The sequence below is a fragment of the Perca flavescens genome, chromosome 12 (assembly GCF_004354835.1).
Source record: "Perca flavescens isolate YP-PL-M2 chromosome 12, PFLA_1.0, whole genome shotgun sequence".
NCBI lineage: Eukaryota > Metazoa > Chordata > Actinopteri > Perciformes > Percidae > Perca > Perca flavescens.
The window spans coordinates 17258214-17280832 of record NC_041342.1 but is presented as its reverse complement, the minus strand read 5'-3'; the positions used below and the strand labels follow the sequence as shown (position 1 = coordinate 17280832).

At 40.0% G+C, this 22619-nt stretch overlaps 2 protein-coding genes across 2 annotated transcripts in view; one reads left to right on the top strand and one right to left on the bottom strand.

Annotated features, from left to right (window-relative positions):
- Positions 1 to 429: 429 nt before the first annotated feature.
- mmp16b (matrix metallopeptidase 16b (membrane-inserted)) lies at positions 430 to 13623 on the bottom strand. Its single transcript, XM_028593842.1, has 10 exons — positions 13243 to 13623; positions 11248 to 11396; positions 10505 to 10621; positions 9100 to 9404; positions 6094 to 6255; positions 5048 to 5265; positions 4784 to 4922; positions 3397 to 3547; positions 1434 to 1549; positions 430 to 978 (listed from the first exon to the last, which is right to left on the bottom strand). Exons 1-10 carry the CDS (start codon positions 13369 to 13371, stop codon positions 617 to 619), a joined length of 1848 nt encoding a protein of 615 aa, XP_028449643.1. The 5' UTR covers positions 13372 to 13623; the 3' UTR covers positions 430 to 616.
- Positions 13624 to 19711: 6088 nt separating this feature from the next.
- Positions 19712 to 22619, top strand: part of egfra (epidermal growth factor receptor a (erythroblastic leukemia viral (v-erb-b) oncogene homolog, avian)) — a 43845-nt gene continuing 40937 nt past the window's right edge. The window contains exon 1 of the mRNA XM_028592708.1: positions 19712 to 20007. Within this exon, the coding sequence (XP_028448509.1) occupies positions 19929 to 20007 (79 nt within the window). The 5' untranslated portion in view covers positions 19712 to 19928. The remainder of the gene's footprint in view (positions 20008 to 22619) is intronic.

Here is a 22619-nt window from a genome sequence, read left to right as displayed (position 1 = left end):
GGGTGGATGTGAATACCAATGGCAAAAAAGAAAAAATGAGTATGATGCCGCAATGTTCGATCCATGGAGGAAAAACAACATCAAGCAGTAATCCTCTTTGGGAGAATAGGTCATATTTGGTTTGTGTATCAGTCCTCCACACAATGAATAATCTTTTACAGGGACCCTAAATGAAAAAAAGCACAGCTCAGAGCAATGTAATTAAGAAATGAAAGTAAAGTAGAAGCCTATATCTAATTTGTCCACTGAAGTTAGTGCTAGGGGCTTTTTAAGCGGCGTGCAGAGACGAGGATAGACAAAGGTCCCACTTACAGTAGCTTAACTGTGTCTCACTTAATTGAGTTCATTCCAAGATACAGAAAAAAGTCAGATACATACATATTAGTTGGACACAGGAGATGTGGCTCCCTCACTAATTTAGTTGCGTTCTGCTGATCGTTTCGCTTCCTTGCAGCTTGTTAGTTGAGTTCAAGCAGCTTTAAAATCTGCCAACATGGCAATCCTTATGTACTGTACCCTTTACAGTGCTTCCAATTACTGTACTTAGGGCTTCAAGTAATAACTATACCTCTATCAGAGCTTCACATCCCTTTCTATACAGTATGATAACAGTCCTTCAGACCCACTCCTGCATGGAGCGCTTGCAGTACAGTATGTGGCGCTGTGTGCTCTTCCTCCTGAACTGGAAAACAGTGTAGAGGAGGACCATCATGCAAAGCGCCAGGACACAGGGGATAGCGATGGCCACTGCTTTCTCCGTGCCCCCCGCGCTGTCCAGTTTGATGACAACGTCCACGTCACCATTGTCGTAGTGGCGTTCCTCCGCCACCGGGGGGTTCCAGTCCCATTCGGGGCCGGCAGGCAGACCGTCACAGCCCATGAAATCCCTCAGGATGGACCTTGGGTAGCTAGGCTCCACACGAAGCAGCTGGTTGTTGAATTTCCAGTACTCCTTTCCCTTGTAAAAGTAGGTAAAGCCTGCGGGGAGGTAATGTGGAACACAACAAATTCACTTATAAAGATTAAATTTGCGAAGAGCAACTGTGCAGTAGATGTACCACTTTATCGTGCATTTTTGCTTGAGAAATGACTCTAAGGATTAGCCAAATTGATTATCAAAATAGTTTACAATGCATTTTCTTTCAATTCTAATTGTTGTAGCTCTAGTGTAGTGTATTGCAACATCAGTGTATGCATTGAGTTAATTTTTTTCTATTTTTTATCACTCAATATGTGCAGATGCTCTGATGTCTAATGTGTTTTAAACAGAGATTTAATACTGGTTTAAACATTTACATGAAAATACCAGACCAACTAGATTTCTCTTTTTTATGTAATTTAAGGTGTCACTCTTGATCTTTTTCTATGAATTTCACTGTGTCAGAGTGAAAAACTACTTAGGGTTAGGTCGGTTCTCACTGAAGCTGCCATACCGTTGGCCTTATCCACAAAAGCCCCCTGTGGAGAGTCAGGGATGCCCTTCCAGATGTTGATGGGTTTGGGATAACCTGGGTCCATGGTTCTCATGTCCTCATTGTACCTCCAGTACCTACAACAGGACAGACATAAATACAATCAGTCAGTGATGTGATCTGTCAGACACCTGACCCTGCAGGAACAGTGTGCTGATCTGGGTCAAGCCCAAGTAGGAAGAAATTACACATTCTTGCGAGTGTGCACAAATCCACACACACAAGCACAGATCATCAGCACAGAGTGATGAGAGTTGAATTAATCCAACAACTGGACTCAGTTACCGTATCCATCAACGCTAAAGCCCAAGATCTATTTGTCAGTCTTCTAGAGTATACAAGGGCCACTAACTTCCTTAGTCTAGTCCTGTCAACCACCAGCATTCAAATCATCCTGGTGTTCATACACACAGCCTCTGTAAATGAGAAACACACACAAAGTGGCTTGGACCGAGCCATACAACACTATTCAATGGGAAGGTTCAAGGGAAGGCCATGGACGTATAAACAGAGGGACGGTAAATCTGGCACATGCTAACATTCTGAAGGAGCACCGACGGGTGGGCTGTATTTGTTTAGTTGTTGAGTTGCAGAGTTCACCTTTAAATATGCTATGACACAAAATCGAAATAAAATCAAATATCGTTGTCTTCAATAATGACAATGTAATGATATTTTTGGGGATTATATACATTACTCTGCAACAAAAGCTTACTAAATTAAGAAGATTTTATTTCCTTACTATAATACAGATTTTAAGACCAGGAATCAAAGTAGTATTATGGTACAGCACAGGACTACTGCACACTGTGTTTACAGTTTGCTGTCTTTAACTTGCAGCCAGACTTTAAAAAAAAGAAAGACTCAATCTGACCATTTAGAGATCTGCAACTGACTTGATTCAAACAACCAGCGAAAGCGGTCAATCAATCATCCATACTTTGTTTATCTGTCTGGCAAATCTGTTTCAGGGGGTTGTTGTGATTGATCTACTTCTCATACACTAGCACTCACACACATAAATCTTGCTACACAGTGTCATTTCTTTGAATTAGAACAAACACCACCCTGTCACTGAGAGACAGAGAGAGAGAGAGAGAGAGAGAGAGAGAGAGAGACTTAGAGGGGGAGAGAGAGAGAGAGAGATGAAATCATGTTTGAGACGATGGACAGAACGTCCTGTTTGTCATGATGTGCAGCAGCAGGTTGAGGGATGACATTATCATGACAAAGCATTTTGTCAGCTTTCACCACAGGGCCCTCTGACCTCTTCAGATATGATTGATCATGACAGATGAACAAACATGTGAGTCACACTGGTATACTGTCAAACTTAAGACCCTTGCAACGTACATAGATAAACAACACATCCTCTAATTGAATTGCTTTGGAAAGATTTTACTTCACTTCCAACTGCAGGTAACTGACTTCAACCGTGAATGAATCAATAGATGTATGCAAGTAAACAAAATAATATAAATACTTTACAGAAAAACAAACTCTGAAGTAACATGATCACACATGTTTCAGCTGTTAAATAGGCAATCAGCCTTTTCAAAGCAACATATGACAGCTTAGAGCTTCAAGGATGCCAGCTAATCTATGTCAAAATTGAAGACGCATTGATCAACACACCTGCACAATTATTACATTTCATCATTTAATGTTCCAAACACAGACACACTGCATTGATGAAGAGGAACAGAAGGAAAGGAGCTGACAAATACTTACCTTTATTATTTTGACTGTAGGATCCACTCCTCAAAGTACTGTATTATACTTGTATATACCATTTGGTAACACAGAGTCAATTTATTGGCAAAAGACTTTAATTAAGATTTCAGCCATTGAATGGCCTCATAGTACTTTGTTTGCTCTGAGAGACTCCAGTTCTGACAAACTACTTAACTTCATGTACACAGACCTGTCTCCTTTGAAGAAGTAGGTTTTTGCGACATCCTCCCACCAGACAGCTGTCTCGATACTCTGAGTGGGCATGCCGCTCCCGAACAGCGAGATGTCCTGAGGGTACGAAGGCTGGAGAGTTGTGTCCTTGAAGACCCAGAAACGGTTTCCTAAAATACACACACCAAGTTAGGAGTCTCTGGGACAAAGACATTATCATAAAGATGACCTTGAAAATTGCTCTAGACCGCACACTGCCGGCTCTTAGCTCATTCAAACCTTCTGTGTCTGTTGTTTTTCTTCCAGTGATTTTTTTTCTTCCAGGGAGTCTATTCATTTCTATTCACATGATTTCAAAGGTCAGATGTATCACCTCGTTTACAAAATATCTGTACAGCAGAAAAACTATGCAGTGTTGTCTATAATACAATAAACAGCAAGATGATGCTCTGAAGACAAGGCCACTGAGACTTGTTGTTTTCAGTTTTATTGAAGCTATTGTTGCATTTAATTCAGTTTGATCATAAATGCCTCAGGCAGAGTGAGGGGCGCTGCTGTGGTTGTGTGCTTGCAGGAAGTAGCTAGACACACACACAAAACACACACACACACACATACACAGACACACACACACTCACACACATGCAGTTAAGTCCCCCTGAGTGAATAAATAAAGCATGAGGCACTCTGATCCCACTGGGTGACAGATGTCATGTTAATCTGCCTGATGGACGGATGGCTGTACTGGATCTGCACCCGTTCTGTTTCCTTACAGAACGCAAAACAACCCCAAAGTCACCCGCTCAGTTGCGATAGGATAAAAGATTACTGTATGTTAAAAGAGCTCACAGATACACATGCACTTGTGCTGGTGGTATGCAATCAAAGTGTTATTTTTTGTGATTTGTCAGTTATTACATTATTGTGGTCTACAGTATACATCACAACTCTCAAATCTGGGAATAAAAAAAAAGTATGTTTACATTCAGTGTTTTCACCAAAATGCAAGTCTGATAAATCGGTTGAATGCATTTCAGTTCATCATAAAACATTTGCAAAGCTGATTTAAAAAAAAATATTTTAAATCCTGCGTTGTTTACATCCATGTTTGCTAGCTAGCAGCCTTCTTTTTCGTGCATTTGTTAGTCCCTTGCTACTTGGTGCGTTAGCACTTATTTGTCAATCAGCGAAAAGGCATGAAACCGGTGGCAGAAAAATATGTATCACATCTCACGTACGCTCAAATGTACATGTGTATCATAGTGCATTTGCAGAATACTAACAAAATGGGTACCCACTCAAAAACTGGTGCTCAATAGCTAACTAGTGGCCACAGGGTACCTTTAGTAAATTGAAAACTGAAAAAATATAACCCCAAAAAAGGAAAATTCTCATGCTTTTATTACCTTTGAAAAAGACAAACTTCCCTTCGCTATTTTCATACACAGCATCAATTTTGGGAGGCAAGCCTTTCCAGAAGTGGTTAATCTGCATGGGGTAGCCAGGGACTACTGAGTTATCTCGTACCCTCCAAAACCACTGGTCCTATAGAAATGGATAAGGTAGAATCATCATCATTATCATCATCATCATCATCATCATCATCATCATCATCACAAACAGCTTTAAAACCAGCAGTCATGTTCACTCAGGCTGATGATCTACTCTACCTTGAACACAAAAAGCTCTTGCCGGAGGATGGCCAGGGTGTTGAAGCCTCCATCACAGATGTTGGGTATGGAGTTGGGGTTGAAGGGCTTGGCCCCCTGTGGAGGGCGATGGGGTCTGGCATGGCGGTCATGCTTACGGGGGTCTGAAGGAGGGTGGAAGCGAGGAGGAGGGACCGTGGGTGGGGGCCTAGTAGGCTGCGGTGCTCTATCTGGTGGACCTAAAAAGACAGAAAAATACTGTACAGTTTTTCTGTATTTGTAAGATTTAACTATTTTTGAGACTATCTTCAATGAGGTATTAAATAAGTTTACTGTTTTTTGACCGATGCATCTTTAATGTTGGCACAGATTATTTGTTAGTTGATTCACGTTGGCTGTCCTCTTTAACAGCGGACAAATGCTGCTTACATCAACTAATATGACTGAATGTTGCAGCAGACTTTGTAATACTGACTATATCATTGCAGGGCTTCAGTATCAATAATATTTACCAGCCGCGACAGCGACGCTGGTTTTGTTTTCACCTTGTGAATCTGTGTGTGTGTCATCATGGCAAAATGTTGTCCTGGAGACACCTACTGAAGCGGGAACTACCACAGAAAAAGAGAAAAAGTAGAAGAATTTGAGTAATTTGCTCTGTGTTTATATGTCTGTCTGTCTGCGGACAGATTTTGTCAACGTGACAGCATCCCAACCGTGCAAGATGGAGTCATGAAACTTTACAGGTGTGTAGTTGAGATCAAAAAGAAGGCTGAGTTCAAAGATGGGTGTGATCCAAGCGAGGGGGGGTAAGAGTTAGGCAAGGGCCATTGGCCCTACACTTTATGCCACTGGCCAGATTTGGCTTCATGGCTGATTTGATCCCATTGCAAGATGGTCTCTAGTTTGTAATATGGCTTTAAAAAAAGTGTTGGAACAATATAATGCATATGTAACAATGCTCTAAAGGGCTCTAACTACTTACTAACTGCTAGAATTTACAGAAAAAGAATTGTTTGTCTTTGTTCAACTTCTACATCATATTAACATATGAAACAGAGGGTTACCATAGATTTTCTGGATGCCCTGCAGGTCATCATGAGGTAGTTTGAAGTTCTCTGTGTCCATGTACTGGTAGAAAGGAGCCATAATAGCGGTGGGGTCGTTAGAGTGTTCCAGACCGAGGGCGTGGCCCAGCTCATGCACCGCAACCAAGAACAGGTCATTACCTGGAGCAGAAGATGGTATTGTTAATGCAAAACCACTCAATCATATATGGCACACAATAAAGTACATACAATAAATAAGAGGTGGAAAAGAATAAATGTTACTTATGTGTGCTATGATGAAATAGAAGAAGAAATTATACACCCATTAACACAAGAGACAGGCATAATAAGCACAGAAACATTGCTAAGAAATAAGATTTGTTAGATTTTTTACAATTACTGGGCATCTATATAGACAAGTGGCTATATAGATGCCCAGTAATTGTATCTGTAAATCCATAGTCTATAAATTATTGTTGTTCCACAAGCTGCTATTGTGCCACTGTAACATGGCTAAAATGAGGAATCATTCCAAGAAAGATTAGACATACGTGGGAGCATACGTACATGCTGGCACAATAAAATCAAACATCTCTCAAGTGTTGTAGTGACTACTTGATTAGTCAATCAACAGATGTGAATCATCAGTGGTTTTGATCACCAGTTAACCATTTAAGACATTTATCAAGCAGAGAATGCCAAATATTTGCTCGTTCTAAGGTCTTTCATAATTAGAATTTGCTTCTTTTCTCAGGTTTATATCATTGTAAATTGACTACCTTTAGGTTTTGGACTGTTGGTTGGACACAACTGAGCAATATTTCAACATTGTATGGACAAACCAGTAAACACATTGCTAACAAATAACCGGTTGATTAATCAACAATGAAAATAATCATTACTTGCACATCTCTGGGCCAGACATTGAGCTAATGTGGTGCAATGAAGTGCAAGTAAATATTATTGAAGGTAAAATGCTTGGCTCCATAATAGCAAATACACCCCACAGAGAGCCAAGGGACACGCATTCACGTTGCTGCCCTGGGCACCAGAAAACAGTGGAAACACAAACATTCATATAATGCAGCTATACACATGTCGACATTGAACGAGGAAACATTTTGGTTCTATTTTGTATCACATTCAAATAAACAGACAAATGAAAAAAGAAAAATGCCAGTGTCTATGGTCAGCATTCAGCTCATAGTGTCAACCTGATTTAGAAAGAAGAACACCATTTATATACAGCTTGTGACTGAAGCTGTCCCCAGGAGATTGTTGCCCTTTAAAACATGATATCCACTCCTGCCAGCAGCGCTGCACAGACCAACCACTGACCCTCAGCCAGCAGCTAAAAGGTTACACCTCCCCCTCCCCCATTTATCTCACACACCCAGCCTCTTCCACCAAACCAAAAATGTCCTATAAAGACTCCCAGGAGACAGGTCGGAGCTACCATTAGCGCACATGTCAACATGTAACATTTACATTTACACTGCTGTGAAAGCCCATTAAAGGTTGCACATCTTCCCAGACACATAAGCAGAGACAGAAGCTTTTCAGAACCAGCCTCAGCACTCCACATGGATAACCATGGGACACTGTGCAAGGGTGAACATGAATTTGACTTGGGAGTCTGAGACAATTACCATTGGAGTATAAGAACAAAAGAGAGAGAGAGAGGGAGTGGCGCTGATGGGTGGCAAGCAGTTTCTCAGAACAAACACAATGTGAGCTGTTACCCTTCTCTTCCACTAATGGGAGGATAGAATGTAAGCGATGGCACATGGGTATTAGCGAAGCAGCCTGGTGGTGCTCTGACAAGCCTGGCGCCCTGTAGGTAGGGTAATTAAAGTGTGTGTGGATGCACGGCTAAGAAAGGCACCTTATCTCTCTCTCTGGAATGCTGCACTCTGCCAGAATCCACATTGGCAGGCTGGCCTACATTGCATGATATGTGGGCCACTGTTACAGTATATGTTATAATATAATCCATAATAACCAAACCTATCTTTATCTATCATAAGATTATCCAAAACAATAACACAACACAACATAACATATAACATTACATAAGATGAAACAACATGACACGGCACAACTCATAATGACCTAACCTAACGTAGCCTATAATAAAAATTACCCATAACATAACCTAACATAACATAACATAACCTAACATAACATAACCTAACCTAACATAACATAACATAACATAACATAACAATATAACCCATACTAACTAATCTGACTTAACCTAATATATCCATGAATAGCCTAATATAACATAATTAACATTATAAAATCCAAAGTAAACCAACTTATAAACACATAACATATGATTACATTACATAAAATCATATCACATTACTTTGACATGTTGTAATTTCACGTTGTATACTGTATATATATGCTACTTTTCTGCTTTCTGTCACCTCTCTCGCATACCACTGAGCTACATCAAATTCACTAAAAACAGAATAGCAATAATCATGTGCCAGCAACCAATGTCTTAAAATAGCATAGCTTTCTATCCTGTCATATGCAGAAAACAAAAACAAAATCCTGACAGATGGGGTGATGCATCTTTAGAGAGCGCAGCCCGATCAAAGAAATCTCTGCTTTTTTTCTTTGTTTTTGGTTAAGCATCCCTCATACTTTGCCCTGTGATACCATTTCTGTAATATTGCCCTCCTGCCTAGCCATCTGTATTTCCAGTTTTTTCTTCCCATCAGTCTTTATCTGTCTCTCCTGATGACTTCTCTTTTTTCTGTTTCTCAATGCTTTCCTCATACCTTCCACACCCCTTAACTTGTTTACTTATGTAACAGCCAACATTCCGCATTTAACAACCTTCTTTCTGTACTTTCTTCCCTTATCTTAACCCCTCCCTTTACAATTTCCTTTCCATACTCCTGCTGTAGTTTCTCTTTACTTTCGCTTTCCTCACTTATTTGTAGCCTTGTCTTACTACATGCTACCACCACATTCTCTGTCTATAGATTTAGGTTTAAACCCTTTTACCATCATGGTTTGGGTTCCCCAGGGTCCAGGGCTCATCTGAATCAAAGTGTGTGTCCCCTCCTATGCCTGGGCCCGGGAAATAGGCATGGGCAAGGAATCCCCCCTCCCCATCGAAGGGTGAGCTGTCACCATGAAAACCCGAAGCAAAAATGATGGTGATGTCCACGTCACGCCTGCCAGTCTCCAGTGCGCTGTATGGAACGGCCTCAAAGCGTAGGGGAGTCACACCCTGCCACACGTCAAACGCCCGCCGGATGGCATCGTGAGTCTCCCGGGCGCCCACCTTTGGTGTGACATTTTTTATGCTGTGGGAAGAAAGAAAGCAAATCGATTGTAAAGGCTGCAAAGAGGTAGAGGCTATGAGGTTGAGAAAATGCTCTGCAGGCTGTAGTTTACATACTGTATTCATAGTAGACATGGGTGTACATGGTGCAACAATCATACATCATCTTAAATTACAGGGAACAGAACATTCGGGAGAAGTGAAAATAAAATATATACTGCATCAACCCCATGCCTCGTAATCCAATTCATTTTGAGTGAACATATTTTACTTTTCAAATTAAGGAGACACTAAAAAAAAAAAAGTTGCACTTGACAGAACTATTTCAAGCCTGGCAGCTTTTACTGAACTTTTAACACAGCAGTCGTTATCAGTCCCTGGCAGGCAAAGAGGCGTGGGAAATCTTCTCCCTCTCTCGCCACTCATTTTCGTGAATAAAGTGCAGTCAGCAGCAGCACTGGCTCAGCACTGATTGACATTCCATTAGGAGAGGTGGCTCATCAATTCAAATTCATGGAGGAAGGAAGGATTTGAATAAATTGACAGTGTTATCGTCTATTACTGCTGTAACCTGTCAATTTGCAGTTGTGCCAGAGACCCGTTTATCAGTTCTCCTCAGAACCTATTAAAAGCTGGAGCTTAATCAAGCGAGATAAGATGAGAGTTTGAATATTTCTGCTGAGATTACGGACAATTTACACTCAGGAATTTCAAACATTTTTTTATGAGGCAGAGGAAAGTCATGCTACTCAGCTAAAATAGTTTTGTTTTATAAAAAGAATACATGGAAAAGGATTAAAAGAAACTGCCTGATCCCATTTTTATTTTGTCAGCAAGCTATTTATAAACTGGAAAGTAAACATACTCACAGCCCATATGGGCACATGTGTGAATCTGAACGTGTGATGTTGACGATATTTGTGTGTGCGTGTGCCCCCAGACATGTGACATATTTGCGCGGTTTCTATGACAACACAGAGCACGCAATCCCAGGGGGTTAAAGAGGAGATGAGAGACAGAGGAGAGATGAGAAAATTAACACTGTCACATCTGAAACCTACAATAAGCGCTGTTACTGGAAACTCAATGGTCGCTATGACAACTGCCTCCACTATCTCTTACCTGTAGGTGATGTGTGTACGCTGCCACTTCTGTCCTGTCAGCGCATATCTCCGCTTCCGTGACCTCGAAGCACTTTTAAATTTGTCCGGAACTCCACAGCGAGGCTTTTGCATCCAACTTGGGAAAGAGAAGAGAAGAGAAGAGAAGAGAAGAGAAGAGAAGAGAAGAGAAGAGAAGAGAAGAGAAGGTGACTCAAGTTTGCTAAATAAAAGTTGGGAGGCAAACACCATCACAAGACAACATAAAGCACTGAAGTGAACTCAGTAGTTCTCTTACTGACATAATCACAGCAGCAAATTAAGGACATGTTGTACAAAATACCACTAAATCTACTCCAAACTACAGTCAATAATTCTCAATGAGGGCTGAGAGAAAATCAAGAGTTTCATGTTTTCTCATTCATACCACATCGGATTATCAAGAGTACAGAACACACATACTGTAATACATATAGGCAAAACATTAATTCTCACCTCAGCGTGATATCACTGCATCATCATGCAAAATGAGAAGAAGGAAAAGTGTTAAAACCTTCCTCTGAGGTTGTTTCAGATGATGTGATGGGTGGTGAAATGAACATCTCTATTTCTGTCCTTAACTAAGTCATTGCAATATTGATAGCCATTCCGTCTGGATTTTTTAAATGAATGAGGGGAGCATTTGCATTAATGTGAAATCAATTGCCTGGTGAAAGTACATGTGCACCCCAGCTTGAGTTGTACAAGTGTGTATAGGCTACTCACTCCTTGGTTTTCTCATCCAGTGTCCCTGTGACATTGAGACCATAGACACGCTGCATGGCAGCGATGGCTGAGTGCATGGTTTGGGCCGAGCGCAGGACAGACATTCCCGGTTCTGTGCGGGGAAGGTAGCCATACCTCTGTAGCCATCCCTGCGAGGGGGAAGAAGGAGAAAAATGTGTGCCATATCGTGGCTATTTTAAAACTTTCTTTAGACTCTTTGCCTTTATTAGAAAACCTCACAGTAGAGAGGAAACGGGAGGAAAGAGAGTAGGAGATGACATGTGAAAAAAGGTCCTGAGCTGAAATCACATCCAGGGCGTTGTACATTTGCATTTTGCAAGTGTGTTCAGATAATAAATGAGTTAATCATCTACTACAATGCACATGTATCAACCCGAGCTGTCAAAAGTGAAAGGCTATAAAAGAAACAAACCCCATTTGTTGCAGCTATCAACTTGAATTTCCTTCATTTTTTGTTTGATTAGATCAGGTCTCACATATAACTGTTACAATATATTCTCTTTTTTAGCATTCATATTTCACTTAATGCTGGGAGGCTGTCTAGTTCAAAAACAGACCACAGACATTCCTTCACCGCAGTGGTTGGGGTACCTTGTTCAAGGGCACAGTAGCTGTTTAAATGAGGGCAAAGTACAATTTATTTAGTTACCCTACCCAGTGTTCCCAGTAAGTGGCCAATCCCATAATAAACATCAATAAAATATGAATGCAGTTTATTCATTCTGCATCTAACAAAAGGCGGTGAGGTGACTAACCATTGCTACAATACTTTTTACATTATTATTGCAAGAGATCAAACTGAGAATGAGCTTCTGTGGTTATAGCTATAATTAACGTCACAGAAGCTTTAATGAAATACTTCACAGAATTTGCAAGTAAATAGTCTATTGTTTGCAGAAACTGTCTATCTGGCAGAGGTTTAGGTTTAAATGTGTCTTTGGATATTTGCTCACGGGCTCCCTGGACATCAGTGCAACTGTTTGCATCTGAATCCCTCCCAGTGACCAGTGTTTGTGTCTTGTGGCTGCCGGTCAGCATGTGCAGGACTGTGGCCCTGCCTCCTCTTGCCCTACAAAGCGAGAGTGCGACTTGACACAGAGGAAAGAGGTGAGGCTGAGCATCATCCAGGGGTCACTGCCAGACTCAATCCTGAAGCTGAGAGGCCACGAGGTGCCCATGCTATCCACAGCTGTCCACACGCCTCCCCATCACCTCACACAGCCTATGAGATATATACGCTCCAGCTAGCTAATCTGACTAGCTGTCTCTTCTGTCCATCCCTCCCCCTTCCTGCCTCGATCCCTCTTTCTGCTGAGCTAAACACCTTGTTTATTCCTTTTTTTCCCTCCTCTCTCCTGTGGGCGTGTTTCCTGTGTGTGTTGTTTGTTTGTTCAAAGGCACAGATCTCAGAGAGATATCGGGCAGATTTCAGTGAGCCATAAAATTGAATAATGATGTGTTTGTGTGACTGTCAGCCTCAGCATTTAATTTCTTCGGAGTGGTGGGAGGGGAGCCTGAGGTGAGGATGAAAATGACATAAATTAATAAGGTACAAAAAAAGCAATGTTGGTATGTCACAGAACTATATCCAGCAAAGAAAGCATTATGCTGTAGGACATCACAGTTAAAACAGACCACTCTTATCTGGGTTGCACATTTGGGATCAGTGGGCTGGATCAGCTCAGCTCATGGACCGCAGTGTAATAAAATGAGCATCCTTCTGTTTCATTGCACTCTACAAATGAGGAATGCGTGATATTTTCGCCGTTCAGTGCGTGAGCTATCCTGATAAGCTTTACAATGTATCCATGTTATGCTTTATGGTTATTGTGCCCACGGATAGCGTGGGGACTCGATATATAGGCTATACATATAGGCTATAGCCTTTAAGTGTTTTTCACGCTGAGGCAGATGATGTGGAGGAGAGCGCGCGGTCATTTATGATAACCAGGGAGGGAAGGCCATTCATCTTACCTCAACGCTGAACTGATGATCCTCCTCTCCGGACACAGCACACGAAATCCAAAGCAAAAAATGCAAGCAGAATGCTGCCGCGTAAAAGCAATCCGATGGTTTTCTTTTACTGGAGGATACTAAGGTCATAATGACCTGTTTTTCCCGAGTGTTTATTAGAAGAAGCCGCCCGTCTGCTTTGGCTCTTGTGTCAAATTAAAATCATCAGGCGAGCTGTCAAGGCAGAGTCCGATGAAAACGAGAAAAGGCCCCCGCTTTTTTATGAAATCCCGATGGTGGCATGCAATGTTCCGATGTCAAGCAGAGATAACGCGGCATGTTAGACCCGCTGCCCTCGCCATTCTTATTTACATCAGGGGCTACATCTATCCAGCAGCATCAATGGCCATGTACAGTACCCAGTCTGCGCATAAGATAGGCTACCTCCCGACTCGACGCCTGCGCTTTGATTTCTCACACAGCGCAGCGCTGCTTGGCAGCATCATGAGAGCTGCCCTACAGAGTGTAGGAGAGATGAAATGCCATTCTTTAGAACTGCCTGCACGTTTGACTTTTACATTGCAAAGACCACGGCTCTGTGCACTTTGAGTCACACATGTGCAGTAAGATGGTTGATTCTTAAATACAAAGGCCTAGATCCAGATTATGGACTGATTTAGCTTACATCCCTCTGCTGATGCCCTTTATAAGCCATAAAGCATCATTTGGCTTTATGTGCACTGACACAACTGCGTAGTGACCCCATAATTAAAAAAAAAAAAAAAAAAAAAAAAAAAATATATATATATATATATATATATATATATATATATATATATATATATACCTTGCCAATACTTGATAACTTAATCAATCATCTGATCTTATACAGCAACGTGTGCACAGTTAGACATCAGGACAAAAGCTGACCTTTAGTGTAAGTATGCTCAGTTATGTTAAAGTACTATCTGTCCCACAGTTTACCCCTGTGTTGATCTCTGCCCTGGAGACCCAGAACAGACTACCTGACAGCTTCCCAAGACAGTTATAGCTCCTACTGTACCGCTCTTTATAGCCCATGCGTCAACAACCTGCCTCAAGCAGAGGAGCCACACGATGGCGGTGTTTCATTGAGGAATATGGCCGTTAGCTGTTTGCTTGCAAACCTCTGAGGGCATAGGACACACTGAAACCTGAATCCACCCCACATGAACTAATGAGCAGAGAAATTGATCTGAGATTAATTTGATATGTCAGGCAGAAAGAGCATATGGAAAAGAATGAAGAAGGAGCTCATTAAATGTTTTTTTTTTTATATTTACTACAGCAATACATTCCTTCAAACAGCAGCCATCTCATCTGTCTCTTTCAGGATCAGTGAATCCTGATTCTGAATCTGATGTTGCCCTGGCCAAAGTGTGGCTAACTGCAGAGAAATCTGCATTTTAGTTGATTAGATCCATGATCTCTTTCTATCAATCACTAAGAGAGAGTTGGAATGAAGATCATCTGCCAAGCTGACACATGTGGCTTGACAGTTTTCTGCACTGTAAACAGTCAATCTTTTGATCCTTTATATTCACACTTGTGAATGACTCAGAGATTCCTGTAGTTAGGGACACTTTCTCACCACTGATTTGATTGGATCTGAAGGACAGGGCCACCCTTTGCCAGAAAACCATGGCACCAGCTGTGGGAATGCAGACCCTTACCCCAACTACAGTCAGCACCAAACCATCCTGTCCAAGAATATCATAAAAAGCACATTTTGAGTCTGAGTCTCATGCCCGAACAGGGACCAAATAGGTTGCAGCACATACAGAGCACCTGAATGAATAAAGACAGGTTCAGTGAAGCCTGACAATAGCTCTTTTATATTTTTATATTTCATAAATATTTGATCTCAATAATTGATAATGACAATGAAATTTGATCTTCAACATTTGTTCAAAACCATATTTTTCACCCTAGCAAATGCCTTAACAGGTATGCAACCCTGTATTTAAATACACATTTATAATATAACATTAATTGACAAATAGAATAGACTGGAATGAAAATATATATTGTCTAATTATTTGTCTACTGGCATTTCATCAGTATATTTGAAAACATTTTTCACTGTCGACTTGATTAAAAAATAATTGTTTTATTGCTTTATGTTTGGCTTTTGTAAAGAACTTGCTGAAAAATGAACTCTATCACTATTATTATTATTATTTTTATTATTATTATTATTATTATATGAATGTTTGAAACCTGAACAGACAAAACTGTCAGGAAATCACTCACATTACTCATAACTGTGAACAAGGTGTTCCATGTTATGAAACAGGATGTGACAGGTTGAGAAGTTGAGAAAGGGATTCCTATTGGATTAAAACAGGTTCATTCATTTACTTTGAGGTGTTTACTGTGTAACCCAATGGGCTGCCATGGAGACCACATGCTCTGGCAAGTGAAGATGGCTCATAGCCAAAGACCAGGGGCCTCTTCAGGAAACGGTAAAACACAGAGCAATAAGATATGCACATGTTTTATCGTTCTTCATAGGAAGAGAAAACAAAGTGTGTGTGTGTGTGTGTGTGTGTGTGTGTGTGTGTGTGTGTGTGTGTGTGTTGGTTGCGCGCGTGTGTGTGTGCATGTGTGTACTCTCTATCACAAAACAACAATTAATTTATCCATTAAAATATTTGACTATACTATTTAAGTTTAGCTGAAGGAGCATTTCCTTTATGGGGGCAGATGGTGAGATACAAAGTAATCTCACTGGCTTCTTAATTAAACCTAATTAATTGGTACTTGACAGTTTGTTCTGATCGCCTGAGGCTCTTCAGCCATACCGCTGAAAACAGGATTTAGAAAGCTATTATTAAAGCTTTTATGGATTCAGGCACATCTAATCCATGTCTTATCTCACATGTCAGCGATATGGCAGCTATGACAAGTGCCTAAAATACTGCAGAGATTCACAAAAAGGAAAGCTGAAATTAAACATTTAATTTGATTACTTTTGGAAGCACTATCCCTCAATATAACCTACAGCTTTGTGGATTTGCACAAAGGTTTTAACATTCTTCCAGGCTTTAGATATTTTATATTATTTGTTCTTCGGGCAATAATTAAATAGCCTACTTTTGCTAAGTACTTCTCAAAGGAATTGCATAACAATATAACAATACTGATACTGAAAAAGTTTTATGATCCATGAAGTTGTTAGGATCAAAATAGTTTTGATACAAAAAGTTTGTTGTATGCTGATGGTTTTCTTCTTCTTCTCCTCCTTTGTTGTCTGGGCTGCAGAACACTTTTGATCAACTGTGTCGTGTGTAGAGAGCCCATAGAAATAAAATGGTAAAATCAATTTGATTTCTATGAGAGAGCCGTATAAATAGTGTTGAGTTGAGTTCAGATGCAAGACAGTAGATTCAGTTGAAGAAAAATCAGAAAGTATGACATTGAATTAAAGGTCCCAAAACGTTTTATTATTTATTTTTTTGCAAACAATTTTTCAAAATCATGATAACTATCATTGTGATATGATGTTTCCCCAGCCCTACTTATTCTCATGGCTTAATTTTAGATACACTAGTATGTCTGTTTGGGTGGATGCAGCAGCTGTTGTGCCTTTGGGTGACATTGAATCCTATATATCACATATGTTCCTTGCTTCTACATCTCATCTCTACTACAGTTTATACAAGACACTCACAAATGGTCATGTTGTTAGTGGGGGTTGGTACTTTCCCGTGCAGGTTTTTCTTCTTCAGAAATCTACTGAGATGTTGCTGGTCCATCTGGGCCCTGTCATGCAGATCAGACTTCAGATCTTCAGGACGAATCGTCTCCCCTCACAACACAGTTGCATAGCCTTTCTGCCTCACTGAACCACAAGACTGCTCGTGTAAACATTATGCGTTTGGCTTTTACTGTATCTGAAAGAACTCAAATGTGAGCTGCATTAATTAGCATGTACGACTAATCCAAAATGTCCCTCAGGTACTGAACATAGGAGATGGAAAATGTGAAAATATTGCAAGGTGAGACATATACTCACCTTGACCATACTTTGCCAGCCAGTAGCTGTCATCTCTCCTCTCACTCTTTCTTCTTCTCTCTCCCTGGTTCTTTTTTTCTTTTTCTTGTCTCTCTTTTGAATCCCCAGTAGTCTGGCCATTATTCTCTGTTTGTTTAGTGTTTCTGCTTGGCTGACAGACAGCTGTGGTGTGAGGCTCTGCCTGTGCAAAACGCACAGAGCCCCATGACTGTGATGGATGGTGATATGAAACACTTACAACTAGGACGGCTTTCTTTCTTACTGTGGAACATTTCATAATTGAGACGTTGACCAGCGGTGTAGAAATTGGCTGCTGGTGAGAAGCCAAGGTGATTTCTTGACCTTTCTTTTTCTTGTTATGAGCCTCCATTGTGGCTCAGTGTGTGGCAAACCTTGGTTCCAAAACATTTAAAACCCACCCCTCTGTATATTCAAATATATGACCCTAAAACGAAGCGGAAATTTGATTTTTACTAAAAGTAAAACTGCAATATTTGACCTCTCTTGTTCCTCTTTATGAGACTTGAACTATTTAATAGTGCCTAACCTTGTGAAGGGAAAAAACGTTTTCACTCAATGGAGCTCCTTCAGTTACCACTTTCCCCCCTGACTTACCAAAATGACAAAGGCCATGAATTTCCCAATGACAGTACTGAGAACAGTCAAACTTGCAGTTGCATCACATCCACAGCACAATGAAAATAGCTTGCTGTGCCGTCTCCTATGAAACGTTAGCCTAACATTAAGTAATTTCTCCTCGAGGAAAATGGTCATAATTTCACCCAACACAATAACCTCTTCCTCCAACAGTACAACCAAAGACGATTTGCTGAGCCATTAGGCTGCGGTAATGAAATAAACACCAGTGTGAGAAATGATTTCTATCACTCCTGTCCCCATAGAGTCTGATTAGTATACAACAACAAACACATTCAAGCATCTTGACATCCAATTAGACTCGACTCCAATCTAGACATTTTGTCCATTAAACCTCTGCATGACTCTGATACTGAGGGCTGTCTTTCATGCATGCACATCTGCACAGGGACTGCAGATTCAAATGAGCTATATAGCTAACTCTCGCTCTAAATATGTGTTGTGCATGGCCCCTTAAATATACTAATATACTAAACTAATAAACAATTAAATAAATAAGGGTGAAATGGTGATTTTAAGATGCAGGAACTTAATGTTGAGCTTAGCTGTTATAGGCCAAATTAAATGAAACGTCCCAGATGACTTATCATTATAATTTCTTTAATTTATAGGTGTTCACCTGAGGAACACTTACATTATATTGTGTGTGTGTGTGTGTGTGTGTGTGTGTGTCTGTGTGTGTTTAAGTGTGTGAAAATAAACAAAAAGTAGTAATTTGTCTATAAAAATGACCCTTTACCTCTGGCTACAGTTTTTGATAATGCTCATGTCATTCGTAGAGCTTCATCTCAGATCATTTGTGGTGATCTCAGCTTTTTGTGTTGTTTCAGGCTTTGAAGTATATAGACTCGACCAGTCCTCACAGAGCATCATCTGAATAACATAAAATCAGCTTTTTTTCACAGCAAATATTTCATCATGACATAACAGAAAAAGCACCGGTTGAATTAATAATATTAAAATGATTCCACTCCAATTGCCTGTTCCAGGGTCCTGATATTGCACATGCTCACTTACTGGCTTAATGACTTACGGGACACTTAATGGAACTGAGCCATCGTTAATGTTATTAGTTAAACTTAGTTAAACCTCATTATTTTGTTTTCCTTTTCATACTAACAGGGGCAAAGTCGCATCAAAAGCCTAAGTCCCTATATCAGATCAGTATGCTAAGGGCAACTACCACCCACTCACTCTGAAGTATAAGAGCATTAAAAGCAGGAAGAGAAGGAAACCCAGTAAATCATATTCAATATACCTTTCTAACTGCAAAAAAAACTAATATTAATATTTTTTTGTGTTCATTAAGTAATTCATGGAAAGTGTTAAACTCCCAACTTGGACTAGTGTAGTGTACTGGAGCTAGACTTATAAATATCAGCCGATATAGCTTTTTGCATAATATCCATATCAGCTTATCAGTTCAATACCAAGAAATTGCAGAACAGAAATGCCAAATATATGTTTGAGGTAATTATAGGGAAGGAGGGAGGCTCTCCCCATCTCATCCGCCACCCAACTTACTGTATCTAAGTTGAATGATTTCAAGGTAAAAGACCAGTGTTTTCACTGTAGGATGTTTATTCAGGGTTTAATCACTGCATCATTGAGAGTAGCCTAGTAGTTTGGGAATGACAGCAATAAATAAGTACCTGTGTTTTTAGTGCTACTACACAGCAGTGTGCACATTGTCTTTCCGAAAACCATCCCTCTGCCTCTGCCTCTGCCACCTGAGCAGTTTGAGAGGCGCATCCTCCCTCTTGCTGACGTCAGAGCAGGCAGTAGTTTGTCCTCGCTGCACGAGCTCGGACTTGCTGGAGATATCTGCGAGGAGGAGGAGCTGTCAAAGTTTGAGTTTCCCAGAGAAGGAAAAGTCTTTTACTAAACGAGAAAAAAAAAAAACTAAAGAAAGATTTTTCAGTTTTGATAAAGCGGAATATCGCGTGTTGTTGGCATGGAATGACACCTTCTCACCGGGAGCTTCAAAAACACGATGGCCACCCGTTTTGTGAAGTGGATCAGTCTCACCTCTCTGCTCTGCTTGGGCTGCTGTGTTCTGGCGGAAAGGAAAGGTAGGTTGGGAGCTATTACAACATGTACGTGGCGGGGCTGTAATGCTAAGCAGGCTTTCGCTTTCCTCTTTGCCTTTCCGACATTTCCATAAATCACAGACCGCTCAAGAAGCCGCAGAGAAACTTGATCCAGCGTGGGAGAAAAAGTTTGTCACCGTCTCACGGTTCAGCCTGTGACCTGGTAAAAGTTACAGTGAGGTTCTAACAAAATTGAGCTTCCCAGTGTCAACGCTGGGTAGTTATTGATAAGGAATACAGTGGTGTGTGTGTTGCGGAAAAGTTAAAATGAAATGGCCAAGTAGAAAACTGCGCAAATACGCGTGGCGATGACTCAAGTACGCACATTTGCACCACCTTGATGAAGATGCTGCAGGGAGGGGATGCGGATGCGGATTGTGCAATTTACTGGCGTAGTGCTTTATTTTAATTTTTTACCTTTTTTATTTGTAATATCTTTGATCTTTTTGTGAGCCGAGTGAGCATATTTGTCTATATGCAGTGTTTGGCCTATTTGTAGGCAAAAATAGAACTATGCTGTCACCTTGAAACACTGAAAGCTCTTTGATGCACCCACTAACAAGGCCTATTTCCTATACACAAAACCTTGCCATGTTTTCCTCATTTAAGATTTCCCTCTGTTGCCCACTCAGCTGTATTCATTTTCTAAATATATCACTGATTCTTGGGAATTGGGATAAAATAGGTTTTAATTTTGAAAATAAAAAGTTATTTAAATTACAAAATCTGAAGGTATATCATTATAGACCAAAGTGTTGGCTGTTCAGCAATGTACTGGTGCAACCTCCTCATTTTGTGTGACGGTTTTCCAGTTATTACTTTGTTTTTGTCAACACCGTCAGACACAATAAAAAGCATATTATGTTTTATTTATTTAGTCTAATATGTATTTAGAGTTTTTAAATCATTATCTGACATTTGTAATACATAGATATGCTGTTAAATGTTGAATATTCACTTTTGTTGATTTTTTTTTATACTGTTTCACGTGTACTCCTTTTAACGTTTACTTTAAGCCTAAATAGAAAAAAGTAATGTTTTTTATTTAACAAACATATATTTGTATTAAAAGAGACTTTTACTTTAATAACTCAACAGCACTGAAGAAACATATTGTAAGCATATTCATTTAAAACAAATAAAACTCCCTCTGACGGTGGTGACTTTAGAACTGACGGTGGTGACACTAATCTGGTGACAGTGGCCTCATAACAACATACAATTCCAAAATGTATACCACACAAGATGGCTTCTTGCTTAACAACTTGATTTAACTATTGGGTCCAAAAAATAACAATCCTGAGCATGCATATCATGTGAAAGAGTAGGTTTTTGTCACCACCATCAGACGTCACCACCGTCAGGTTTTTTGTGACGTCCAGTCTGACGGTGGTGACAAAAACCTCCAAATAGTCGTTAAGGGAGGCTTGAATATAATTGTTGATCACAATAAATACGGGCTCACGGCTGTGGTTCGGCCGCAGCCTCGAGGTTGAACCCCAGCTGTGAGGATATCCACCAAAACCTGACGGTGGTGACGTCTGACGGGTGACAAAAACCTACTCTTTCACATGATATGCATGAGTTGTTCACATTAGCCATCTTGTTTCCCCTCTATTGCTAGCTACTTCAGACCTCTTCTTAAAAAGTATCCATTTATGTCATAATCTAATCTAATATTTTTTATACAAAAGAGACGGTGTTGACATGTTATGGTGGCGACAGTAGCAGTGTCCAAAAATATCAACAAGTTTAAGAGAAAATAGCAAATTTAAGGGAGCTTGAAGCATGCAGTAGAGCTGGAGGTTTGGAGGTCCTCAGGAATGTAGTTGACCTTTTTAGTTGCCTGACTTTATTGCTTTTTATAAATATCTGACGGTGGTGACGAATATGTGGGACACATTTTGAGCAACCACAAAATAATAGTAAATATTGTTAAAATCTCACGGTTTGCAGTTTTTAAAACATATTACAATGTACTATTTCATGTGGTAAAGATATTATTAAATTAAATTATTACTTTGTTTTTTTAATCAAGTTGAAATGATTATCTCCTATCTGAGGACAACTGATTTTGTAGGCAATGGGCCAGCAATTAATCATTAAATTAATAAAAATTAAAGATAAAACTATAAAAGAACCTTACATGTGTGTAAAGGACCCCCTGATTATAACCTAGATTCTTTTTATTCATGAAAATGTTATTAATTTCCAACAGAATTGGCACTTTTCTTAGTGGGACATGTTTTTGCCAAAGTTTCAATCACATTTTGAGCATCCTCTTACATAATAAAAAAATAAAAAAATACTGCCCATGTGCCCAGTTTGGATCTGGTCCTTGAAGGAAATTAGATCAAAATGTGAAGACAGTCACTTCATTCTACTTGCACAAATGATATAAAGCAGAGATAGAATGAAAAGTGTGGTATGGAGTGAGGCTGATGAAAGTATGAAAACAAGTGCTATAGTAGCAGGAACAGGTTTCTTGGTTTGTCTTGCTCTCATTTATATTAGTGCTTTCTTTTGGCCCTGAAGTTAAGGTCACAGAAATCTTATTTTTGTTTAATGACATGGCAGTGTTTTGACTGTTACTT

Coding starts and splice junctions, on each gene's coding strand:
- mmp16b (XM_028593842.1), bottom strand. CDS start 13,371: ATGACCTTAGTATCCTCCAGTAAAAGAAAACCATCGGATTGCTTTTAC. Junction 10,622..11,247: donor CTGGATGAGAAAACCAAGGA/GTGAGTAGCCTA, acceptor CTCTTTCCCAAG/TTGGATGCAAAAGCCTCGCT. Junction 1,550..3,396: donor TACTTCTTCAAAGGAGACAG/GTCTGTGTACAT, acceptor GTCCTGTTGTAG/GTACTGGAGGTACAATGAGG.